The sequence below is a fragment of the Sardina pilchardus genome, chromosome 2, assembly GCF_963854185.1.
Source record: "Sardina pilchardus chromosome 2, fSarPil1.1, whole genome shotgun sequence".
Classification (NCBI taxonomy): Eukaryota; Metazoa; Chordata; class Actinopteri; order Clupeiformes; family Clupeidae; genus Sardina; species Sardina pilchardus.
The window spans coordinates 36,854,195-36,876,266 of record NC_084995.1 but is presented as its reverse complement, the minus strand read 5'-3'; the positions used below and the strand labels follow the sequence as shown (position 1 = coordinate 36,876,266).

Sequence of the window (22,072 nt, the reverse complement as noted above, 5' to 3'; positions counted from 1 at the left end):
AGGAAGGGATGTAAACAAAAAACCAGGAAGCACCCCCACCCCACCCCACCACTTGTTGTAGAGCTCTCACGCCGACAAAAGTTGTGCAACGCCCCTTATGTGGATAGAGAGGGTCACGTGGTTCTCAGTACCTACAATTAGCAGTAGTGGTGTTTGTGTGTCTGTGTGTGTGTGTGTGTATGTTTGTGTGTGTGTTAGAGAGAGAGAGAGAGAGAGAGAGAGAGAGAGAGAGAGAGAGAGTAAAGGAAGACGGAGAACTTCGTACCGAAGCAGAGGGCGGTGAGAGGGTCACATATGCCGCAGCACATGGTGTGAGTCTGTAAAAAATGCCCACCAACTTCACCGTGGTCCCCGTGGAGGACAGCATCGCCTCAGGCCAGGAAGGGGCAGCAGAGGGGGACGCCTCGGACGACTCCACTCCGGAGCTCTCAGGCAGACCTAGCTCAGGTGAGGAATGCCATGTTGGGATTCACACCCATAGCTTCACACAAGGCTGGCCCAGGCATGCTGACACACAGACAAATCAGCTCTTTGTGTCGTCCTGTGAGTCATGTTAAGCTACTGAACATCCAGACTGTAAGTATGAATGTGTTTGTTTGACATTTCACGGCAAGAGTGACCATTTGAACCTTTGTTAGTCTGCTGTGGGAGTGTCAATAACAAGTCTTCATGCGGTTAACTGCTCCTCGTCATTCTCTTATCTCCCTGTACTCTTCCTGTTCTCTCTGCCTTTCCTTTATGGGTATACCTTTGGGTTTATGTCTTTCCAGGTACCTCTGTGTTTTCTTCTTCAACAAATTGAAAAAGTCAGGTTATCACTTGCCTTGTGGTTGTCTTTCGGTCTGTGACTACTTCTAATTATTTTTCTCTTTCTGTCTATACTTGAAATGAGTAAATATGGAGTACGTATGTTAAATGAGTATTTCATGTGCTCCGCCATTGAAAAACCATTTCATACACTTCATATTGTTAGTTGAAATAATGATGTAAAGAAATCTTGCAGTGGAGAAGATGGTATACATCTGTTTGTTTAATGACCGCAAGGCACAATTCTCACGGGAAAGTTACCGGTGCATTCCTTTAGACAGGAGTTTGCTTGTGTATGTTTGTGCTACCGTTTTATTCTCTCTCTCTCTCTCTCTCTCTCTCTGTGGGTGTGTGTAAATGTAAGTTACTCAGTTGTACTGAGGTATTTGTTTTGTCAGCTGACCTTGGGCTGGTTGAGTGAGACACTAGAACCTCAAAACAGTAACTCTCACAGTCTGTAGCAGTTAACTGCAAAATGCAAGACCTCTCTCTAAGACCTTACATTCATAAACATAAAAATCACGTGTATAACTAGTGCCAATCTGTCAATGCGAAACTCTTTACAGAAGAGAGCAAACCAGACCGTTGAAGTTGACAGTAAGAAGTTGTGTAGTGCTCGTCAGGAGTAGCGCTGATAATATGAAAGGGTGCACGTGAAGTCTAAAGCAGGGTCTTCTAGGACTGAGCATGAGCTGAGCATCTATCATAGTCAGATCTGTTTGGCTATCAGAGCTACAAGAGAAGGTCAGAGGATGGGGTAATTACGATGCTGTGTATACAAAGATTGTTTTTTTTCTTTACAAAGTGGAGAGTGATTTAAGGAGATGATATTATCAATGCCATTTGTAGCACTTATGACCCAGGAACATTTTGTTTAAAATACTGTAAATATTTAAAAGTCTATTTACAACCATCAAACAGATGTCAAAAACACTGCAAGGCAACAGGACAGAGTGAGTGGAAGGCATAGTTACAGTTACCTTGGGGGCTTTAAAGCTTCCTTAATCTCCTGTTTCCATTATTCAACATTTCACAAGATGGCACAGACTCATGACGTAAAAGGAAAGTTGTGAGTTATTTCAGATACCAAGCATTTCAGGAAAGGGATGTTTGGGCTGTTTTTTTTTCAGTGAAGGTCTTCATTGTTCTCTAGTCATGAGAGGAGAATTTAAAAGAGCGAGGAAACAAACAAACAAAGAAATCAGGTTTACTGGTCACATTAGCAGGTAATAACTGGTTTGAAAATGATCCCATATTCTCACAGCTCATGACGTCAGCAAGGCAAGGCTAAACAATATTATGTAGTAGATCAAACGTCCCATAAGAAATAGGACCAGATGAGCCTACATCACTACAGCCATCTCCATCCACATGTCTTAATATAGCTGTAAGCAGCAATGTGGGGGCCTAGCAGAATTGTAGGGGTCTGGCTAAACATTGAACGACAGATACTGAACTAAAACGTCTCCATTGCATGTACACATCTGAAGCGAGAATTTTACATCGGTGTCAGACGAGTTACATAATGTATGTTAATATTATTAATATGGAAATCACACACCTGGTTTTGTAGTGTGTAACACGGATTCAGAGCAGGTTAAGGAGTTGGTGCGGAGATATTGGTCATATAGTGACCCTGTGTGGTTTAATCAGAACATATCGTTTAGCTCTAAAGCTGGTCTATTTGGGACAGAATGGTAGGCCTTGTTTGTAAGGATGCCTCAGGCACTTGGAAAATGGTCTTAAATCAGACAGCAACAGCTTTCTCACTTTTGCAGTAGTTGTCTGTGATGTTTTTTGTAATACTGTAGTGGATCTCATATTAAATATCAGATTCACGGTCTAGGAGGGGACGGCAGCCATCTTGGTTGTGTTATTCTTACACCAAGGTTAAAAGCCTTTGGCTCTGAAGACTGATGTTTCAGAGTTTGGCTCCTGTCACCCCTACAGTTCAGAGGACAATAGCAGAGTGGTGTGGGTGTCATGTTTCAAAGCATTTGCAGAAGTGCTCTTTCAAATATCAGAACTTGTCAAAACTGTTTACCATTTTCTATTTGCCTAAATATTCTGGATTCATCCAGATATTGTTTTGAGACTTGTGGATGAATCGTCTTGACAGTCTTGGCTTAGTTTTCCCCCAGAGTTTGTTGGTGTTCCAACAAACAATAACCCCTAAGACTACAGAGGAGTGTAGGCATTACTTCTGTCTCATTCAGTTCTTTCATCACACGTCAGATGTGTCAAATCCTGTCAGATGCCTGTTGCGGGTTAACGTTGCCTCACTCCATGGCCTGGGTGATCAGGACGGAGGCTGACGCTGTGAGGGCTAGTCCCAGTCCCTTTCCCAACAGCTGCCCCAGCTCTGAGCAGAGCGCTGTCAGTGGAAGGGAAGAGGGGAGGGGAGGGGAGGGGAGGCAGGCAGTCCCCACAGAGAGGCTGCTGCTGACACACACACACACACACACACACACGCACACACACTAGAGGAGGAGAGGGGAGCGCAGGATTAGAGCAGACACGCAGCCTGGACTCCAACCTGCCCTGATCCCCAGCCCCGCGCTGGTGCTGTGCTATGGAGTGCAGTGGGCGGTAAGGGGGGGGGAGCAGACGCCACTGTGCGACCGCCGCCAGAGTCTCTGTCTCGGGGGCAGGCAGCGTCCCAGCTGTGAGGGACAGTGGTGCGAGTCAGGTCGGCAACGCCGGGAGTTTGAGGTCAGGCCGGGGCTCCGTCAAGCCAACTTCTTCTTTGGGAGTTTTGGCAGACGCAGGAGGGCTCCGTCCCTCTCATGCCTGCGACAATGGAGCGTGCTGCTGGTGGCTCCCTCCCAAACCGACCAGGTGAGCGCTTTGTCAGAGGTTTCGGAATGTGACTCCGGGAAGTTGGATAGAAAATGTGGTCAGAATGATAATTAAGGATATCTGATCAGAGGTCCACAAGACTACAGAGGAGTGTAGCGTTACTTCTGTCTCTATTCAGCTCTTTCCCTGAAGTGAAGCCAACTTCACACATCAGATGTGAAAATATGTATAAATATAAATATTGTTTATTTGCTTTTTGGAAGTCAGTGCTTGTTTATTTTCTTCCCGACACAATGTTGCTTTGACTGCGCTGCATAATGTCAGTAGGAGAGAGAAGTTTAGCATGTGATAGCTGTTCATATCTTATAGAGCTTTGCTCGCTTGAGAGTGTTCCATTGTAATCTGGCCATATCCTTCTCTCCTTTTTCTTACCAGTTGACTGCATCTGAGTCCACCCCCCCTCCCTCTCGCTTTCCCTCTCTCCCCCTCTCTCTCTCTCCCCCTCTCCCTCTCTCCTCTCTGTGTCCTGCCTGTCTGTATGTCTCTCTCCTGCTCACTGCCGTCTCACCTTCAGTCTTGTACACAGGTGCACTAGGAGGCTTACTGATCGGCCGCTGTGAGGGCTTAAGTAGTTATAAATAGCTCACATTGTCATTTATTACCATAGAGACTTGGGCACTTCACTCATTAGCAGGTGTTACCTGATCATATGTGACCAGACAGGACAAAACAAACTTTTAACGCCCCCTGCCCAAGCACTGTCCCTTTCGTTATGCAGTCACTCATGATTACATGCCTGTGCATGCTGTTTCAACCGAGCAGATGTGTGCAGATATGTGTGCTTAATGCATGATTGACATTACTAATCACTTCAAGACTTACTCAAGGACTTGGTTGAGCTGCACACATTCTGATTTCTTGTCATTAAGTCAATAAATGAAAGGTTAATTAAACAGTTTAGCCAGTTGCAATTGTAATGCCTCAATATGCAGCAAAAGTGCTTAGGCAGTAGCGGCAGAAATCAGAAGCACTTCTCTGCTATTGCCCTGACATGTTGGCCACGAGATACCCAAGCATTTGCTCTGGCTTGAGTGCTTGAGAGCCAAAGTATGTAATGGTATTTGATTGTATGTGTTACTGTTGAATATGTGTTTGTTAGTTGGGTGAAATAACAACTTGTGATTGCTGTGTGTGTTTGGTGACAGGAGCTGAGACCCCCAGAGAGAACAGTCCTTTCATCAACAGCATTGATCCTGACAGACACAGCTACTACGATGGCAAGAACATGGCCCTTTTTGAGGTGTGTTGTCCTATTGGGTTAAATAAGTCAAATGAGTGATTAAAAATGCAGTCAATAATTTAACCTTTGTCTAAACAGTGCTTTTCATATTGATTTCAATACTGGCATGGTGTCATGCAAACCAAAGTGGAATACAGGTCCGTTGTTTGCCTTGAGGTCCATCCCTGAATTGCGTTTCAACAAAATCCATACGCTCTCTTTCCAACATGACAGGAGGAGATGGACAGTGCCCCAATGGTGTCCTCCCTCCTCAACAAACTGGCCAACTACACCAACCTCACCCAGGGGGTGGTTGAGCACGAGGAAGACGAAACCGAGGATGGAGTCAAAAAGGTCACCGTTAAGGTGAGATAGGGCCATGTTTTCCCCCAAAATCCAGTGTGATGTATGGATGAACAGTTAGCATCTGTGGAGGGGGAAGCAAGGGGGACCTTCCTACTTAATCTTTCTATTCTGAGGCAGATTATCCGCTGTACTTTGTTGTGACTAATCTGCTCAGGGGTGTGTGTGAAATGTAAACAATTGAGAAATGATAAATCATTGCACAGTTTAGTTGGAGACAAAAAAGCTTGGTTTTAATTTAGTCAATTGCAGTGCTTAAGCCAGAGGCTGTCACAGTGTTACCCCTGGGGTGAAGAAAGCATACCTTTCATTAGACTAAAAGGGTCCCGATCATAGATATTAACAGGTTATCTGCTTGGAGTGAGGTAAAAAGCGATTGCATTGCACTCAATGTTACTTCACCACCAGAATGAGTCTTACCACAACAATTTCCACAAGCTTGCTTTGGGGTACCTCAAATGACTAGGATTTTCTCTCATGCAGACATACAGTATAAACCTGTATTCTGCCTATGTCAGTCAATAGGGGATATTGGTAGTAAATGTTGATTGGACAGGTACCAGTCAGATACAGTCAGAAACCCATGGGAGGCTGTGCCAGCCATCCTGATCAGAAAAGTAAGACAGACACTGCTTGGGAGCAAATATTACACTACAGGTGGTCTTACTGTAAAAACATGGATGACAGTGACTACTGTACCTGGAAAAAATAAGTTCCATACATAGACGATCATGCTTGTGGGGGTAGGGAGGCAACTGTGATTTAAGAATGTTGGTATATGTATATGTAGTACTAATGGTTTTAAGTATCTTCAGTTATGACAATGTTAACTATGAAGAAAGGTAAACAATAGATACACATCAAAACCCATATCACCTTGGGTGCTTTCTGACTTTCAAAGATTGAGGAAAAACTTGATCATACTGCTGTTGTTATCCAAACCCTTCTGTCTGTCACCATACAGCCCAAAGCTTGGGCGTGTTATGAACGCTATGAAGTGCTAAAACCGTAGCTAATGAGGGCAATGGTCATTCAGAAAGTGTGTGTGTGTGTGTGTGTGTGTGTGTGTGTGTGTACGCGCGTGCGCATGTGTGTGTGTATGTGTGTGTGTGTGTGTGTTTGTGTTTGTGTGTGTGCCTGTGTATGTTTGCTACTGTATCTCTGTACCTCTCTGCTTAGAACTGCTGTCTCGTGTATTTAACAAAACTGGTCTTTGTGCCTGTTATGTTTCTAAGACTGCCTTTAACGCTGCATGGACAGGCCCTTAATTTTATTCCAATGCTATTGGGCATAGCATCTGCTATGATATGATATGATATCACTTGAATTTCCCCTTGGGGATCAATAAAGTATCTATCTATCTATCTATCATCTGATATGATATTCCCACAACGTGCCCACACGTTCACTTTTGCCTGACAAATGTAACTATGATGCATACCGTGTTGACTCACGTCTGCCAAGTACTCTACTCCACTGTAACACAAGGCAGTAAGTGAGACTTCGCTAGCTCAGCTAGCTTTTAGTGAAAAGAGTGTCTCTGCTGCACATGTGATCAAAGTTGTCCTGAGAAGAAGGTAGAGCTATATTTGCGCTGTAGTCTCATGAGGAGGCCGGCACAGACTCAAGACACAAGACTTTTTTTAACACAGACAGAAGTCATGTGAGGACTGAAAAAATTTGATTACGAGTTGGATGATTGAATCTTCTTTGGGGCCACTGTTTACCTTTTTACTCCTGGTTGCTCCAGTGGCTTGTAGTGTGGAAAACTACCGTAACATATTAAAGGAACGCAGGGAACGCAGTTTCATCTGATCTTCATGGATTGTTGCTGAGCAGTATAGCACTGATTTGAAGACACACCTGCAAGCAGGATTTAAAGGCAGACTATTATAGTTTGTGTCTTGCACCATCATCAATGACCTTGAGTTTGAGATAGGTGCTATTATAATTATTATTATTACTATTATTACTATTATTATTATTATAGAACAGGAGAGGCTGGGGAGGGATGACTATCTATTGTTCACTCTTGGCTCGCTAGCTAGGATGCTGTAACTTGAACATTTCTCATCATTTCCTCTTCTCCCCTCTTTTCCCATGTTTCTCTTCCCGCCTCGGCCTCTGCTTTTCCTGTGCCATCCCCACAGGGTCCTCAGATGGGCACCTTTATTGGCGTCTACCTGCCCTGTGTCCAGAACATTCTAGGAGTCATTCTCTTCCTGCGACTCACCTGGATAGTGGGCACAGCTGGAATCATGGGGTCCTTAGCTATTGTCTCCATGTGCTGCGCTTGTGTGAGTCAAATGAAAGGCAACTTTTACCAACAACATTATTACTACTACTACTAATTAACATAACTAACTACGTCTAAATCTGCTAATTCATTGCCAGTACTAGATTATTTACTGTGAGTGTACCATAGTGATTACAAGCCACTAAAAACGTGTTGTTATTACTTCTCCTTCAGACCATGCTAACTGCAATATCCATGAGTGCCATTGCAACTAATGGTGTAGTGCCTGGTATGCTTTCACCTTTTTCATGAATAGTGTTATAGCAGCTAAGTTGTATTGAAACCTCATATGGCAGGATTCGTGTGTAATTCCTCGCATGCTTGTATTGCAGCTGGTGGCTCCTACTACATGATCTCCAGGTCTCTGGGTCCTGAGTTTGGGGGAGCTGTGGGCTTGTGTTTCTACTTGGGCACCACGTTTGCTGGCTCCCTTTACATCCTCGGCACTATCGAGATCCTCTTGGTAAGAGAAAAAACATTGTTTCAATGTCTCTATGTAGATGATTTGATTATACACCTACTGTGTGTCTGATATTTCAGAGGCAGATAATATTGTGTCATGAAATATAGATGGAAGTCGGTTGTTTTGCTTGATTATTTGCCATTCTTTCGTTTGACACTTGGACTCATTTTGGCATTCCATCTCTCTTCGACACCTTCTCTCGTCAGACCTACATTGTGCCAAACGCGGCGCTGTTTGTGTCGGAGAAGCCTGAGGGGCAGCAGGCCGCTATGCTGAATAACATGCGCGTGTATGGGACCTGTTGCCTGGCCCTCATGGCCCTGGTGGTGTTTGTGGGCGTCAAGTACGTCAACAAGCTGGCCCTGGTCTTCCTGTCCTGTGTGGTGCTCTCCATCATGGCCATCTACGCAGGCGTCATCAAGACCATCATCGAGCCCCCGGACTTCCCGTGAGTCTGGCACCCGCTCTGCACAATTTCTTCAGCGAGTACAGGTCGCCATATCACAGGCTGGAAGTGTCTATCTTTCAGCAGTGCATTTAAATAGCCACAGAGACGACTGCATAAGCGACTACTTATACACAGCACAGCACAGTGCCTCATGTCTCACTGTAGTTTGTTAATGACTATAGTGTGTCTTTGTCCCTCTGTAGAATCTGTCTGCTGGGAAACCGATCTTTACAGAATTGTGACTTTGACTTGTGTATGAAGCATGAGGTGGTCAACAACGTGTCCAAACCCACACAGCTGTGGGGGCTGTTCTGCGACAACACCACTCTGGACGCCACCTGCGACGACTATTTCAACCTGAACAACGTGACTCAGATCCAGGGCATCCCAGGGCTCCTCAGTGGGGTCATTTCAGGTATTTCAGCATGCACTCGTCATCATGACTCCATACGGGTCTTCTGAGTTATATAGCAAGGCATTAGCAGAGAGGCATTCTGATATTTGCTTTGCTTGAGGTCCATTTAAAATGAACTCTCCAACTCAGAATTCATTTCCATTGTATTCTCTATCCACCTTGTATGTCACATGTCATTAATGATTTATTGTGTGAGAAAACACTTTTTATGCCTAGGAAAGTTATAGCTTCTTTAAGATGACAAATCATTGCCTTTTTCACAGACAACATGTGGGGGGACTATGGTCCCAATGGAATGCTGGTGGAGAAGAAGAACCAACCGTCCATTCCAGCAGACGACAAATTTGAGGACAAATACGAGGGCCCTCCGAGACCCTACGTGTTCAATGACATCGCCACCTGCTTCACACTGCTGGTGGGCATCTACTTCCCCTCCGTTACAGGTGAGTGGTACACATAGTGTGGTTTCCGGAAAAATCTGTTTGCATGAATGAGATGAATAGTAGGTTACATGACTCTCCATCAATGGAGTGACACCAATGGTAGGCTTCGGAGGGAAAGATAATGAAGAGTCTGTGTGAGACTGGTAGTTGATGCTGTTGCTGGTCTGTGTGTGGATGACCGGATAGCAAGGGTGCTGCTAGGGAGCGAGAAAGTATAGCAGGGGTGTTGCTATGGAGCGAGAAAGTTTGATCCTAAAGGATAATTTTGAGGGCCCAGCACTTATTCTTATTGGGGGCCCCAGAATTATTGTCATAGGGCCCAAATAGCAGTGCCCCTGCTGGATAGGGTTATTAAATGTGTGATCTGTGTTGCAGGAATCATGGCAGGGTCTAACAGGTCTGGAGATCTCCGAGATGCTCAGAGGTCCATTCCTATTGGCACTATCGTGGCCATAGCCACTACATCATTCATCTGTATCCTTTCAGAGGGCTCTCTCTGTTTCCCTCCCTCTCTCTCTCTCTCTCTCTCTCTCTCTCTCTCTGTGTGTGTGTGTGTTTGTGTGTTCATCCAAAATGCATTGAACTATTTTTTCATAACACAAGTTTAGACATTTCCTGTGTGGTGCTATTTGGAGCCTGTATCGAAGGCGTGGTTCTCAGAGACAAGTATGTTTTATTTGTCTTTCTTGTTATTAAATGAATACCCAATGTATTTATAAACAATATAATGTTACCCTACCTGCACTCTGCATTGCTATGCATGTGAGACAGTAAGGTTTCTTCATTATACCACAATGGCTGCACTTAAGAGACGGACATAAAACACTGCAATTTAGATCCTTATATCCTAATGTCTATAGACTCTATGGGCATCATGACTTCAGTTTGCATGACTATGCTGACAGACAGATTCATATCAGTGACAGTTTCACAGCGGCCTCACCATCCCCTATGTAAACAGTTTGTGTGAGTATAACAGAAAACACTGGAGCAGCTTTAAATTCTGTTCACTCTGGGTGGTTGCAACTTGCAACACTACACCTGGATGGTTGCAACATACACTACAACCTGTTTAATCCCTCTGATTTCTTCCAAAAGTCACTACCGCCTTTACCGAATCAAGAGATGCCTCAAAAGAATGTGTTACTTGGATATTGTGCTTGCCATGACACAGTCTTGAGACCAATGCCCATAGATGTCCAACATTAAGGAGATTAAGCGAACACTGGTTGGCAAAATTGCACAGTGACTGCTTTTTGCTGCCAACAAACAGAAACTAGGCTATATCGGCCCATTACTTATTTGGTCAAATTTACTTTGTCATGTTTTAGTTCCTTCCTGTGGCTTAATGTTTGGCATGACGCATTCTCCTCAGATTTCATTGCCATTTGTTAAAGACATTTCTTAAGATGTAATCAAAACAAAGCTCAAACAACAAGCTCAAAACGCACAAGTCTCCACATGTCTCTGCTTTGTCTAGTGTAATGCGGTTATTTTTGTCCTTCATGGTTGGCTGGCTTAGCTATATAGCTCCAAAGCCCTGTTCATACTCTCCAGCTTTTTATGCTGCTCTTTAAAACCCATTTTCCTCACTGTTGCACTACATGCCTGGTCTGCTGATGTTTTTTTTTTACTGTAAATGTCTTATCTTTCTGTCTGTGTTTTACTTCTGTCGTGTTGTTTGAACTACTTTGTTTTGTCATGTTGTTATGTCATTGACTGTTTGTGTAGTGGTTGAATATTTCTTTAAAGCAAACACTGTTTTGTGAAAGGCTATGAAAATATGAACATATGTATTTTGGTTGTGAAATCTGAAAAATGCTTGCAAATATGTGTCAAACTTTTATCTTGCCTATGTTTTCATCATGTGATTGTTTACTCTTCCACAGGTTTGGAGACTCTGTAAAAAGGAACCTTGTGATTGGCACACTATCCTGGCCATCTCCATGGGTGATTGTGATTGGCTCCTTCTTCTCCTGCTGTGGGGCGGGACTTCAAAGTCTCACTGGTGCACCACGTCTGCTGCAGGCCATCGCACGAGATGGCATTGTGCCGTTCCTGCAGGTGTGTGGGCATACACAGGCATATTCAGCTACAAGCCTACACACACACACACACACACACACACACACACACACACACACACACACACACACACACACACACACACACACACACACACACACACACGGTATGGTGCCCAACACAGTGTGCATACTTTGTGCAGACATCATCATTTGTCAGATAATATTGTCCGGAAATGTTGCATTCAACTCACATTCAATTAAATGGCCTTAGAATGATGATTGCTTAATGATGCCCTCCTTCAACTGATATTGAACCATACTGTGCAGGTGTTTGGTCATGGGAAGTCCAACGGAGAGCCCACCTGGGCTCTGCTGCTGACCGCGGGCATCTGTGAGATTGGGATTCTAATTGCCTCCCTGGACTTGGTTGCTCCTATCCTTTCAATGTGAGTTCACCTTTGAATGCACCCACACACACATACAAAAACAGATCGAGAGAGAGAGAGGGGGGGAGGAGGAGGGAGAGAGAGAGAGAGGAAGAGGGAGAGAGAAAGTAAGTAAGATAGAGAGAGATTTCCTTGTATTTAACCTCGTCACAAGGACATATATTTTCCAGTCAGTTAGTTCTATCGCACTTCCCTTTAATGTACTTCCCTTTCCTGCTTATTGTCCTATTGTATTGTATTGTATTGTATTTAGTTGGTCTTGTCATCTGTCTTATCCTGGTCATCTGCTGGCAGGTTCTTCTTGATGTGTTACTTGTTTGTCAACTTGGCTTGTGCTGTCCAGACCTTGCTGCGCACCCCAAACTGGAGGCCGAGGTTTAAATTCTACCACTGGTGAGTCATGGCCACTGTGACGTCCTATTAAAGTTTCACATTGAAATTAACATAAAGAATCGTGCTGTCTCTCAGTCAAACCACTTAATATCAAATCCATCGCTGGAATTCAGAAGATGTGTAGTAGTCATTACACGCTCCTTTTTAAATGTGTTCATTCCAAATGTTTTAATTATTAACAACTTGGTGGCAGCTCAGAGCCTCATCTGCAAAAATGTCATCCTCGTCTGTGTTATGGTTAAAGGCTCTGTTTGTGTTCTCACAGGACTCTGTCATTCTTGGGGATGAGCCTTTGCCTCTCCCTCATGTTCATCTCTTCCTGGTACTACGCCTTGGTAGCGATGTTGATAGCCGGATGTATCTATAAGTACATAGAATACAGAGGGTAAGATGGTTTCCTCCATTCACATGTTTTTGTTTCTGTTCAGTTCTCGTGTATCTGTAGCCTATAGCGTGGCTAACGCCACCGCATCTCAATGAGACGTGGTCTGGGATCCAAACATTCATTTTCTCATATTTGTGGCATGGTTTACAAATGCCCCGCGCCATTTACTGGGCACTGCGGATGTCTATCAAAGTGTGCACGGCAGCATGGGCGTACCCAGGCTAATGTATCTGCTGAATCAGAGTAGATTGATATCAGACAGTAGATATGCAGCATGTTTGTTGCTGTGATAGCATCAAGATAACACCACTGGTGGTGACAGAACTGTACAATCCATTGACATAATATTATTGACATGTGTCGTATGTTTGCCTGTGCCATGACCTATAGCTGTATTCTGTTCTCAGGGCAGAGAAAGAGTGGGGTGATGGGATCCGGGGGCTGTCGCTCAATGCAGCCCACTATGCCCTCGTCAAACTGGAGGAGGCCCCGCCCCACACCAAAAACTGGAGGTAATCTGGAACATGGCTAAAAGGATAGACAAAAGTGCAGTACAGTCATTTCCTGTGAATTAGCCGCATTGTGTATAAGCTGCAGAACAGTGTTTTGAGCAAGTTGAAAGAAACAAAACCTTATTGATACCATATAAACTGCCCCTGTGTCTTAACCTCATAGCTGAAGAAATGTTGCTAAATCGATTTATAAGCCACGGCTAATTGTTGGGAAATTATATTATATAGATATGATTCCACCACACTTTCAAACTGATGTTCGCTTACACATAGAGGAGGCAATAAGGCTGTTGCTCAATAGTGAAGTGATAAAAGCAAACCGAAAAACACAACACAAATCATGGAAGTAACTGTGTAGATATCCATCCCCTCATCTGGCAAATGTGTGTTCTGCGTTACACTGGTAGGTAGAGATTGTATCCTTGCCCTTCACAGGGCCAGTTCTAGCTTACTGCATATGGGTGGGCTGGTCAATTTTTTTGGTGCAACACAGCAAAGCGGTGAAATTGGATCAAAATTGACAAACACAAAACACAAAAAATCGCTATGACTTAGCTCGAGTTGCTGCAGCTAACAGCCAGGGATAGGCAGTATTTCTGATGTATTTCAAACAAAATAATATTTAGTCATTTGTATTTCATTTTGTTTCAGAAAAGAGTTTTGTATTTTGTATCAAAAGGGGTATAGGTGTATTTTTGTAATTTGAATATACTGGCAAATATTTTTGGTGGTGTGGTGTCATCATAAACATACCATAAAAAAAAACATACACCATAAAAAAACAAAAAACAAAATACCTTTGGTGATCTGATTTCATCATAAATATACAAAACAATGACTGTATAGCTTCTGACTGGTTTCCCAGACTTGTGGTACACTGTAATTTGAATATTGAGAGTCAGGAAGATGATCCAGTGCCAGATGAGTAACTTGTTGGTTGCTTATGCACACAATACACTCCCTCTCATACCAACCTCAACTTTCTTGAGAACTTGAACTAATGACAGTTTCCTGAGAACATTAATCATCCGATTGGAATGCATGGAGCCTGTTATGTGGCTGCCCTACAACATGACAAGTTCAGTGGTGACCATTTGAGTGCATCTCTGATACAGTATTTAGGCTATATATAGTGTAACAGGCATGTCAGCATAGTTGACTTGTTGACTGTTTGCAGGTTATGGCATGTCTTGTACTGGCTGTTGCTCTTAAACACTGTCCACTTAATCAACAGAGTCAGTGCAGCAATCAAACAACGATTGTTCTCGTACCGCAGTACTCAGTGAGTTCAAGAAACAGAGCTCTATATATGTGTAGGCCTACTGCACAGTTATGTTACAGCGAGCTACCAATATGCTGTTTTTAGATGCACAACTGAAAACTGTTTGGGAGGGCAAGGCACAGTGCTTGGATGGGCTTAGCCTAGAGACGGCCCTGGTCCTTCATCTCTCCACCTTTTCTGACCTGTGCTTAACCCCCTCCCCCCATCCCCCACTCTAACCCCTCCCCCCCCCAGGCCACAGATACTGGTACTGCTGAAGCTGGACACAGACCTGGCGGTCAAGCACCCTCGCCTCCTCTCCCTCACCACCCAGCTGAAGGCGGGCAAGGGCCTGACCATAGTCAGCTCAGTGCTGGAGGGCACCTACATGACCCGCCGTGCTGACGCCAAGCAATCGGAACAGGTGAGGGTCCCCTTACACAGACACGGACAGGGACAGGGACAGGGACAGGGAGTGTGAGGGTCACTTTTGTTGGAGGACACTGTTCAAAGATGACACTGTGTGATAAAGTTGATGACCTGTTGATCACCCACACTTTCACTTCACTTACATTTCATAGCTGCTCTGCTGAATTTAAGGTGCCCCCTCGTCTCAGCAACCTTTGGTCCACTCACACACAGCTGGTCATCAGTTTGGCATATTAATCTGCTTCCTGGTTCTCAACGTTTCACTTTCCGCATCAACTTTAATTGGTTTATCTGCCTGGCGGCACAGATCAATGCCTCATGCCTTGCGATAATTAAAGCACACAGAGGTCAAATGCCAGGCAAGGGCATTCACACACACACACACACACACAAACACACACACACACACTGACCGTGCCTGCCAGTGCTGTTATGGTGACAAGGCATTTTTTCTGTCAGCATTCCCATGATGTCATGTAATGGAAATGACTTACAAGTTCACCGCCTTTTTGTAGTTCATATAGACTTTTAGGCTAGCCATACTATTTGTCAACATAATCTATTAATCTAGTTATCATGTTGTTGTGTGGCCTCTCATTTATGTACCTGTAACCTTACCTGAACTACAGTATGTCGAAACAACAGTAGAGTGCCAGTCAAGTGTCCTCTAAGAAACGGCATGTTAAAAAATGAGAACAAACTGGTCTGTCAGGGCAATTATGCTGATTCCACAGCACATGATTTTGTGGAATGGTTTGAACTGGACTAGTCCCTGTTTCCCCAAGTCAGCAGATATGATCAACCCCTCTGTTGTGGAATAAAATTATGAGATTATTGGAGACAACATGCTATGTTATGTGTTGCGCTTCCCTGCTTAATACTTCCATTCATTGCCCTCCTGCGACCCGTGGTCTGTTCTTTCGGCAGAATGTGAGGGCTACCATGTCATCTGAGAGGACCAAAGGCTTCAGCCATGTGGTGGTCTCATCTAACCTGCGGGACGGCTTCTCCCAACTCATCCAGTCCGCCGGGCTGGGAGGCATGAAGCACAACACAGTGCTTATGGCCTGGCCCGTCAACTGGAAGCAGGCAGAGAATTCCCTCTGTTGCCAAAACTTCATCGGTGAGGGACACTGCAGTAAAGCCCCATGTCATGGCCTTGATTATACATCTGAGATCATGTACAGTCATTTCCTGTCTATTAGCCACATTGTGTATAAGGCGCAGAGTAGTGTTGTATGCAAGTAAAAGAAACAAAAACATATTAATACCATATTAACTGCGGCCATGTATTAACCTCATAGCTGAAGAAATTTTGCAAAATAAATATGTAAGCCGCGGCTAATAGTCGGGAAATTATGGTACATTTTTTAAATTTCTGATGTTGTATCAATAGCAATTCATCAATGTTATCCTTTAATCCAGCCAGGCGCTGATATAATAACTGATATGACTAAGCAGACCAAATCATCACCAGCCTTTTGTTAGAATAACCTGTGTGCTTAAGTGGACACTACGTCCTGACCTCGCTCTTTTGACCACTCTCAACTCTCTCCCGTAGAGACCGTGCGTGAGACCACAGCCGCACACCAGTGCCTGCTGGTGGCTAAAAATATCGACCACTTTCCTGCCAACAATGAGCGCTTGGATGGCGGCACTATTGATGTGTGGTGGATTGTCCATGACGGAGGGCTTCTCATGCTCCTGCCCTTCCTAATCCGCCAACATAAAGTATGATCAAGCACATTTCACTCATTGACTCACTCACTCCCTTGCTTTTTCTCTTTCGCCTACTTTCAATATTCAAACTCACTCACACATTGCTTCCTGCTCTCATTCACTCTTCAACTCCCACTTAGTTAACTCTTTCACAATATTGTTTACATTTCTCATGGTCATATAAAACAGTATTTTATAGTTGCATGTAACATGTTTCCTGGTTTGGTTCATTACACCATTTTAGATTAGATTAGATTTGATTAGATTAGATTCAACTTTATAGTTGATACTTTATCATTGTGCAAGTCATAGAGTACAAGTACAAAGACAACGGAATGCAGTTTGTCACAGTGCAATGTGATTTAAACAATATAGACAGGTGGTATATACAGGATATGTTATATAGTGCAGTGTAGACAGTAGTACACAGGTGGTTTACAGTCATATAAATTATTAGTTTGTTGGTTGTCACCAGGATGCAGCATGCCTGCGCACTTTTCTCTCAGCTTTTTAAAAGTTTCAGCCACACCCAGAGTTTCAGAGTACACCCTTTTTGATTGTATTTCAGGTCTGGAGGAAGTGTAAAATGCGTATCTTCACAGTCGCACATTTGGACGACAATAGCATCCAGATGAAGAAGGACTTGCAGAGGTTCATGTACCATTTACGCCTAGATGCTGAGGTGGAGGTGGTGGAGATGGTACGTCTCACGAAATGCTTTGATATCACACAGTTTGGTGGGAAGACATAACCAAGACTTTTCAGTTACTTACCATCCACATTCATACAACTATTTCATAACTAGGACATTTCTTATGTTAACATTTACATGATTGTTTTCCATGAACCCTGTATAAAACATTGTTTGTAACTCTGTTTGTAACTCTAATATTGGGTGTATTGCCTTTCATTCTGTTCATCATTCTCCTCCTGTGAAGCACGAGAGTGATATCTCAGCCTTCACCTATGAGAAGACCCTGGTGATGGAGCAGCGCTCCCAGATGTTGAAACAAATGCAGCTGTCCAAGACAGAGCGGGAGAGAGAGGTACAGTGCCTTTCAAAACCTGCAAAACAGTGAATCTTTTGGTGCTCGTCTGTGAGCCTATAACCTTTGCCTGTGCTTGCTCAGGAAAGCAATTCTTTCGTTATTTTACAAGGATTTATTGTGGAGTGAAGTTCAGGTTCAGAGGGCATTGTCTTGTCTTTGCTCCAGGGCTGTTTCTGACTGAAAGACAGTAACTCATTAACTCATTGCTTCAACTGGTTGAGCTACATTCACATTTACAACAATATCCTTGGTTTCTTCATTCTGGTGTGGTATTGTGTATTAGCACTTAGCACAGAAAGTAATGGTGGCCTCTCTCACCCTGCTGCCAACCCTGTGTGGGGAATGTATACCTTTTTGACGGCTCTTCAGATTCAGAGCATTACAGACACCTCACGCAGCTCCATCAAGAGGAAGAAGCCACCTACAGACACTACTTCCTCAAACACCTTGCAGGTTCCGATCATCATGTTGACCATTGACAATGAGGTAGTTCTACGGTGTTCTCTGGACATTGCGTAGCCACCACTGCCCAGTCTCCGTCCTCTGTTTTCCGCTACGCCCGCTACATCCATCCAACTATCCCTCATCCTTTTGGTTTATCCCTCCATCCATCCATCTATCCGTCCGTCCGTTCATCCATCCATCCATCCATCCATTCATCCATTCATCCATTCATCCATTCATCCATCCATCCACTTCAGCAGCTTTCCGCTCAGCCTCCCCTGTATGCATTGCTATGAAACTCGGACCTATTGCCATTGCTTACATGCACTCACAGTAACAGCATATGCATGTTATACTTTAATAGACCTGATAGAGTAACAATTAAGAAAGCCTAAGTTCTTAGCACCAGGCCCATCCAGGAACTTGATAGGATCTGCTTCTTATGACTAGACCCAGGTTGCCGTCAGGATGCAGAATGAACGTTTTTGATGAACAGTGTAGGAAAATAATTTATTCAAATATATATCAAATTATTGTTTTCTGGTAAAATCATTGTATTGAAGAGACAATTTTAAGCTATGCTTGACATGGATCCCATCCACCTGGTCAACCTGATGAGGTAATGCCTGCAGATGAGTGTGGATTTTAGCACGAGACGCACAATTGGTTTTGAGACCACACAGTTCACACAAAAAAGTTTTACTTGTAGACCTATGCATATTATACTTTTTATTAAAATATAGATTATAACATATGTATTATAAAACCATCCTGTTATAGGCTGTATGTGTATCTGTTAAGCAACCACCATTGACATCTGAGTACTTTTCCCGTAATTTCCCTGCTTTCCCTGCTAGGTTTAATAATTGATTTTGCAGAATGTCTCCAGCTATGAGCTATGTTAATAGATGGGTGAAGGCTATACACGCGTTTGCTTTATGATTAAATCACGATCTTATTCTGATTTATTGGGCTATGGGTCACTGCGGTTAGGACATGGGTGTGGTTAATACATGGTTTGGTTTTTCTTCCTTTGTATAGAACACTTAATGGGGAAACTACTGTAAAGAGGTGTGGACAGTTACCTCACTGGGCACAGTGTTGCGTTGGATCTCACTGCTTTTGTGTTGTCACAGGCCCAGCTGATCCACGACAGGAACACAAAGGCCCACGCCTCCCTGAACGACAAAGCCACCACCAGCCCAGACAGGGTCCACATGACCTGGACCAAGGAGAAGCTCGTGGCAGAGAGGAACCGCCACCGTGAGGCCAACATGGCAGTGCGTGACATGTTCAACATGAAACCGTAAGTGTGCCCCCTGGTGGATGCTGGATTGTATGCCGTGTTGTTTTAACAGTGGCCTACAGTATTTCCTGTTCTTTGGCAGAGCAATTAGAAGTGCTTGAGCACTCCAGTGTTATTATTATTACACACATTGCACTGTGCACTGAAGCCGATTAGCAGACCAGTAGAGATGTTTTCTTGTTTTAACTAACAGTGAGTATCTAAGTGTCCGTGTGTTCTTTTTTGTTTCCTCCTCTAGAGAATGGGAGAATCTGTAAGTCAAGTTTCCCTTATATGCATGCTGGGCAGGTTTGGGGCTGTGACTGACTGTGCTACTAATACACCAATGCATGCTTAAGAAATCTTTAATCAAAGCTGACTTAATAGAGATTCAATGTATTCTATCAGTGTGTGGATGACAATGCTTAGTTGTGGCTAATTATTACCTGCTAAGCTTGGTAGCTAAGGAGTATAGTAGTCTGTGTGCTTTGTCTCTTTCTTTTTTTTCCTGTTTATTAAGTTAGTTAAGTCCTGATAAGTATGTTATTTTCAAAACGCTCATATTCATTACTCAAATGATCATTATTACTTTAGTATTGCCATTTGAAATGATCTTCAAGATATCAATTCTGTATGCAATTCTGTTTGACAAAATGTTTAACTGAGCTGAGCTGTTCCGTACAAATCTGCTGCCATTACACACTGTGACAGGCTGGTGGAACCTTCCTGTTTAGTCACCCCATTCATGTTTGCACCTGGTCTTTCACAGAGCGTCTGTATTCACCCACGCCAGAGTAATGTGAAATATTTAACCAACACTTCTCTTGCTGTGGGCACCAACACTATGTCTCCTAGGAACCAGTCCAATGTCCGCAGAATGCACACGGCAGTCAAACTGAACGAGGTCGTGGTCAGCAGATCTCAAGGGTCTCAACTGGTGCTGCTCAACATGCCAGGACCACCAAAGAACAGGGGCGGTGATGAGAACTGTATCCTTTCATTTCAGTGCATGAAGCTCATTCCATAAATGAGTCTCTCGTATAACAGGAATATGCATAAAGGATGGGGTTATCAAATCTAATCGTGGGATAAAATTCCTTCTGAAGTCCACAAGATGGCACAAGACATTCTCTTGTGTGACAACGGAAATAGCTGAGAGGATGGAAGCCAGTCATACTGGAAACCTGAACAGCCAATCTAACTCAAAATATTTGAGGAAACTAATTACCTTAAACATGTGTATTTATTTACTCAATCAACACAAATATTTTATTTTATTTGATTTCTGGTAACTTACAGTAAACATTTAGATTTAAGGTGATGTTCACTATACTGTATAAAAGCATTTTGCAAACATATAGACATAGATGTGCAATACAGACATTTATGTCATCTACAGTATAGGTATTCTAATCAGTGGTACTTGACCAAATAGTCAGTTCCGCATTGAGAGCATTTGGAAATTGGGAAAGTCAAGTTGGACTTCTCCACAGTGGTTCTCCAGTTCACCAACATTTAACTGTATCAACCAAACAGCACATGTCAGGGTTCACTATAAAAACACAGCCCCAGTCCAACATTGCATTGGTATTGTAGTGCAGCCAATACAGTAATGTCAAATGCACACCCTGCAGATCATGGTAACACTTGAAACAGTTTCTTTTTAAACTACTGTATATATTTTTAGGTAAGAAGAGTTTGTTTCAGGTTTCAATGACTATGAGTTGGGTTACATCATTATTTTGATTTAGTTTGAGTTTTTGGGCTTACAGTGTAGAGTCTAGGAAAAATGACCATGCCAAGAGGCCTACAGAAACACCCTGTATTTGAATCATAAAATATTGCACAAATGAATTGTAATGTATCACAGAATCAAATTTTGCTGCTGCCATAAAATGCGGAGATGCCGTGCTCCTGCTGTGTTGTAAAATCAGAAGTGTCATAATAATATTGTATTGTGTGTGTCTTATATTTGTTGCCTCACCGGCAATCCACACCCCTAATCAAATCAGCAAAATATTCACATTCATGCACATTCATTTATGTTCAGTTGTATCTGCATAGTTTATATAATGGTCATAGATAGACTTTTCTAACTCCAGCAAAAGTGCTCTCAAATACAGCCGAGGTGTGGAGGCAGCATTTCTCCAGCGTCATCATGTCACGGCCCTGTTGTCCTTGACACGCCTCTCTCAGACATGGAGTTCCTGGAGGTCCTGATCGAAGGGCTGGACCGAGTGCTGCTAGTTCGCGGCGGGGGCAGAGAGGTCATCACCATCTACTCTTAGCACCAAGCCAGGACACCAAGCGGGAGGGGGCGGACGGCACACCGGCTGGCAGAGGACCTTGCTTGCCCACTGGGGTCCCCTTAAGCCCCTGGGCACAGCCTCAGCCAAAGCGGAGCCAGAGGGGGGGGGGGGGGGGGGAGGAGGAGAAGGAGGAGAAGGAGAAGGAGGAGGAGGAGGAGGAGGAGGAGGAGAGGGAGGAGAGGAGGACAGTGCGACCAGCCTCCCAGCACTGGAGGACAGATGAGGGAGGGGAGCCTGTCTCCCCATATGACCCACACACTCTGCCCTAAGTGCAGCAGCGGAACTCAGGCCTCTGATCCACTCCTCCCAGTCTACAGTATGTGTCGCCCTCTGTTGGTGAGCGTTGTCCAATGCATTGTTTCAGTAACGAGGAAGATGCAATATATGTATAAATGTAGGAGTTTCGTATTGATAGAATAATCGCCTAGTGTAGCAATAGTCCTTTTTTCTGAGACTGGATTCATGTTGATGAACACAAAACTGTGTGAAATGAGGTGTTT

The 22,072-nt window shown here is 43.7% G+C and overlaps 1 protein-coding gene across 1 annotated transcript; it reads left to right on the top strand.

Moving 5' to 3' along the window:
• Positions 1-209: 209 nt before the first annotated feature.
• Positions 210-21,660, top strand: LOC134072717 (solute carrier family 12 member 7-like). The gene is made up of 25 exons (XM_062529536.1): positions 210-447; positions 4,812-4,906; positions 5,120-5,251; positions 7,399-7,545; positions 7,719-7,773; positions 7,877-8,007; positions 8,214-8,455; positions 8,659-8,870; positions 9,134-9,313; positions 9,689-9,787; positions 9,922-9,979; positions 11,203-11,377; positions 11,668-11,786; positions 12,081-12,179; positions 12,445-12,564; positions 12,972-13,076; positions 14,593-14,761; positions 15,694-15,889; positions 16,328-16,497; positions 17,054-17,185; positions 17,424-17,531; positions 19,115-19,284; positions 19,523-19,537; positions 20,119-20,252; positions 21,460-21,660. Exons 1-25 carry the CDS (start codon positions 327-329, stop codon positions 21,549-21,551), a joined length of 3,276 nt encoding a protein of 1,091 aa, XP_062385520.1. The 5' UTR covers positions 210-326; the 3' UTR covers positions 21,552-21,660.
• Positions 21,661-22,072: the final 412 nt, after the last annotated feature.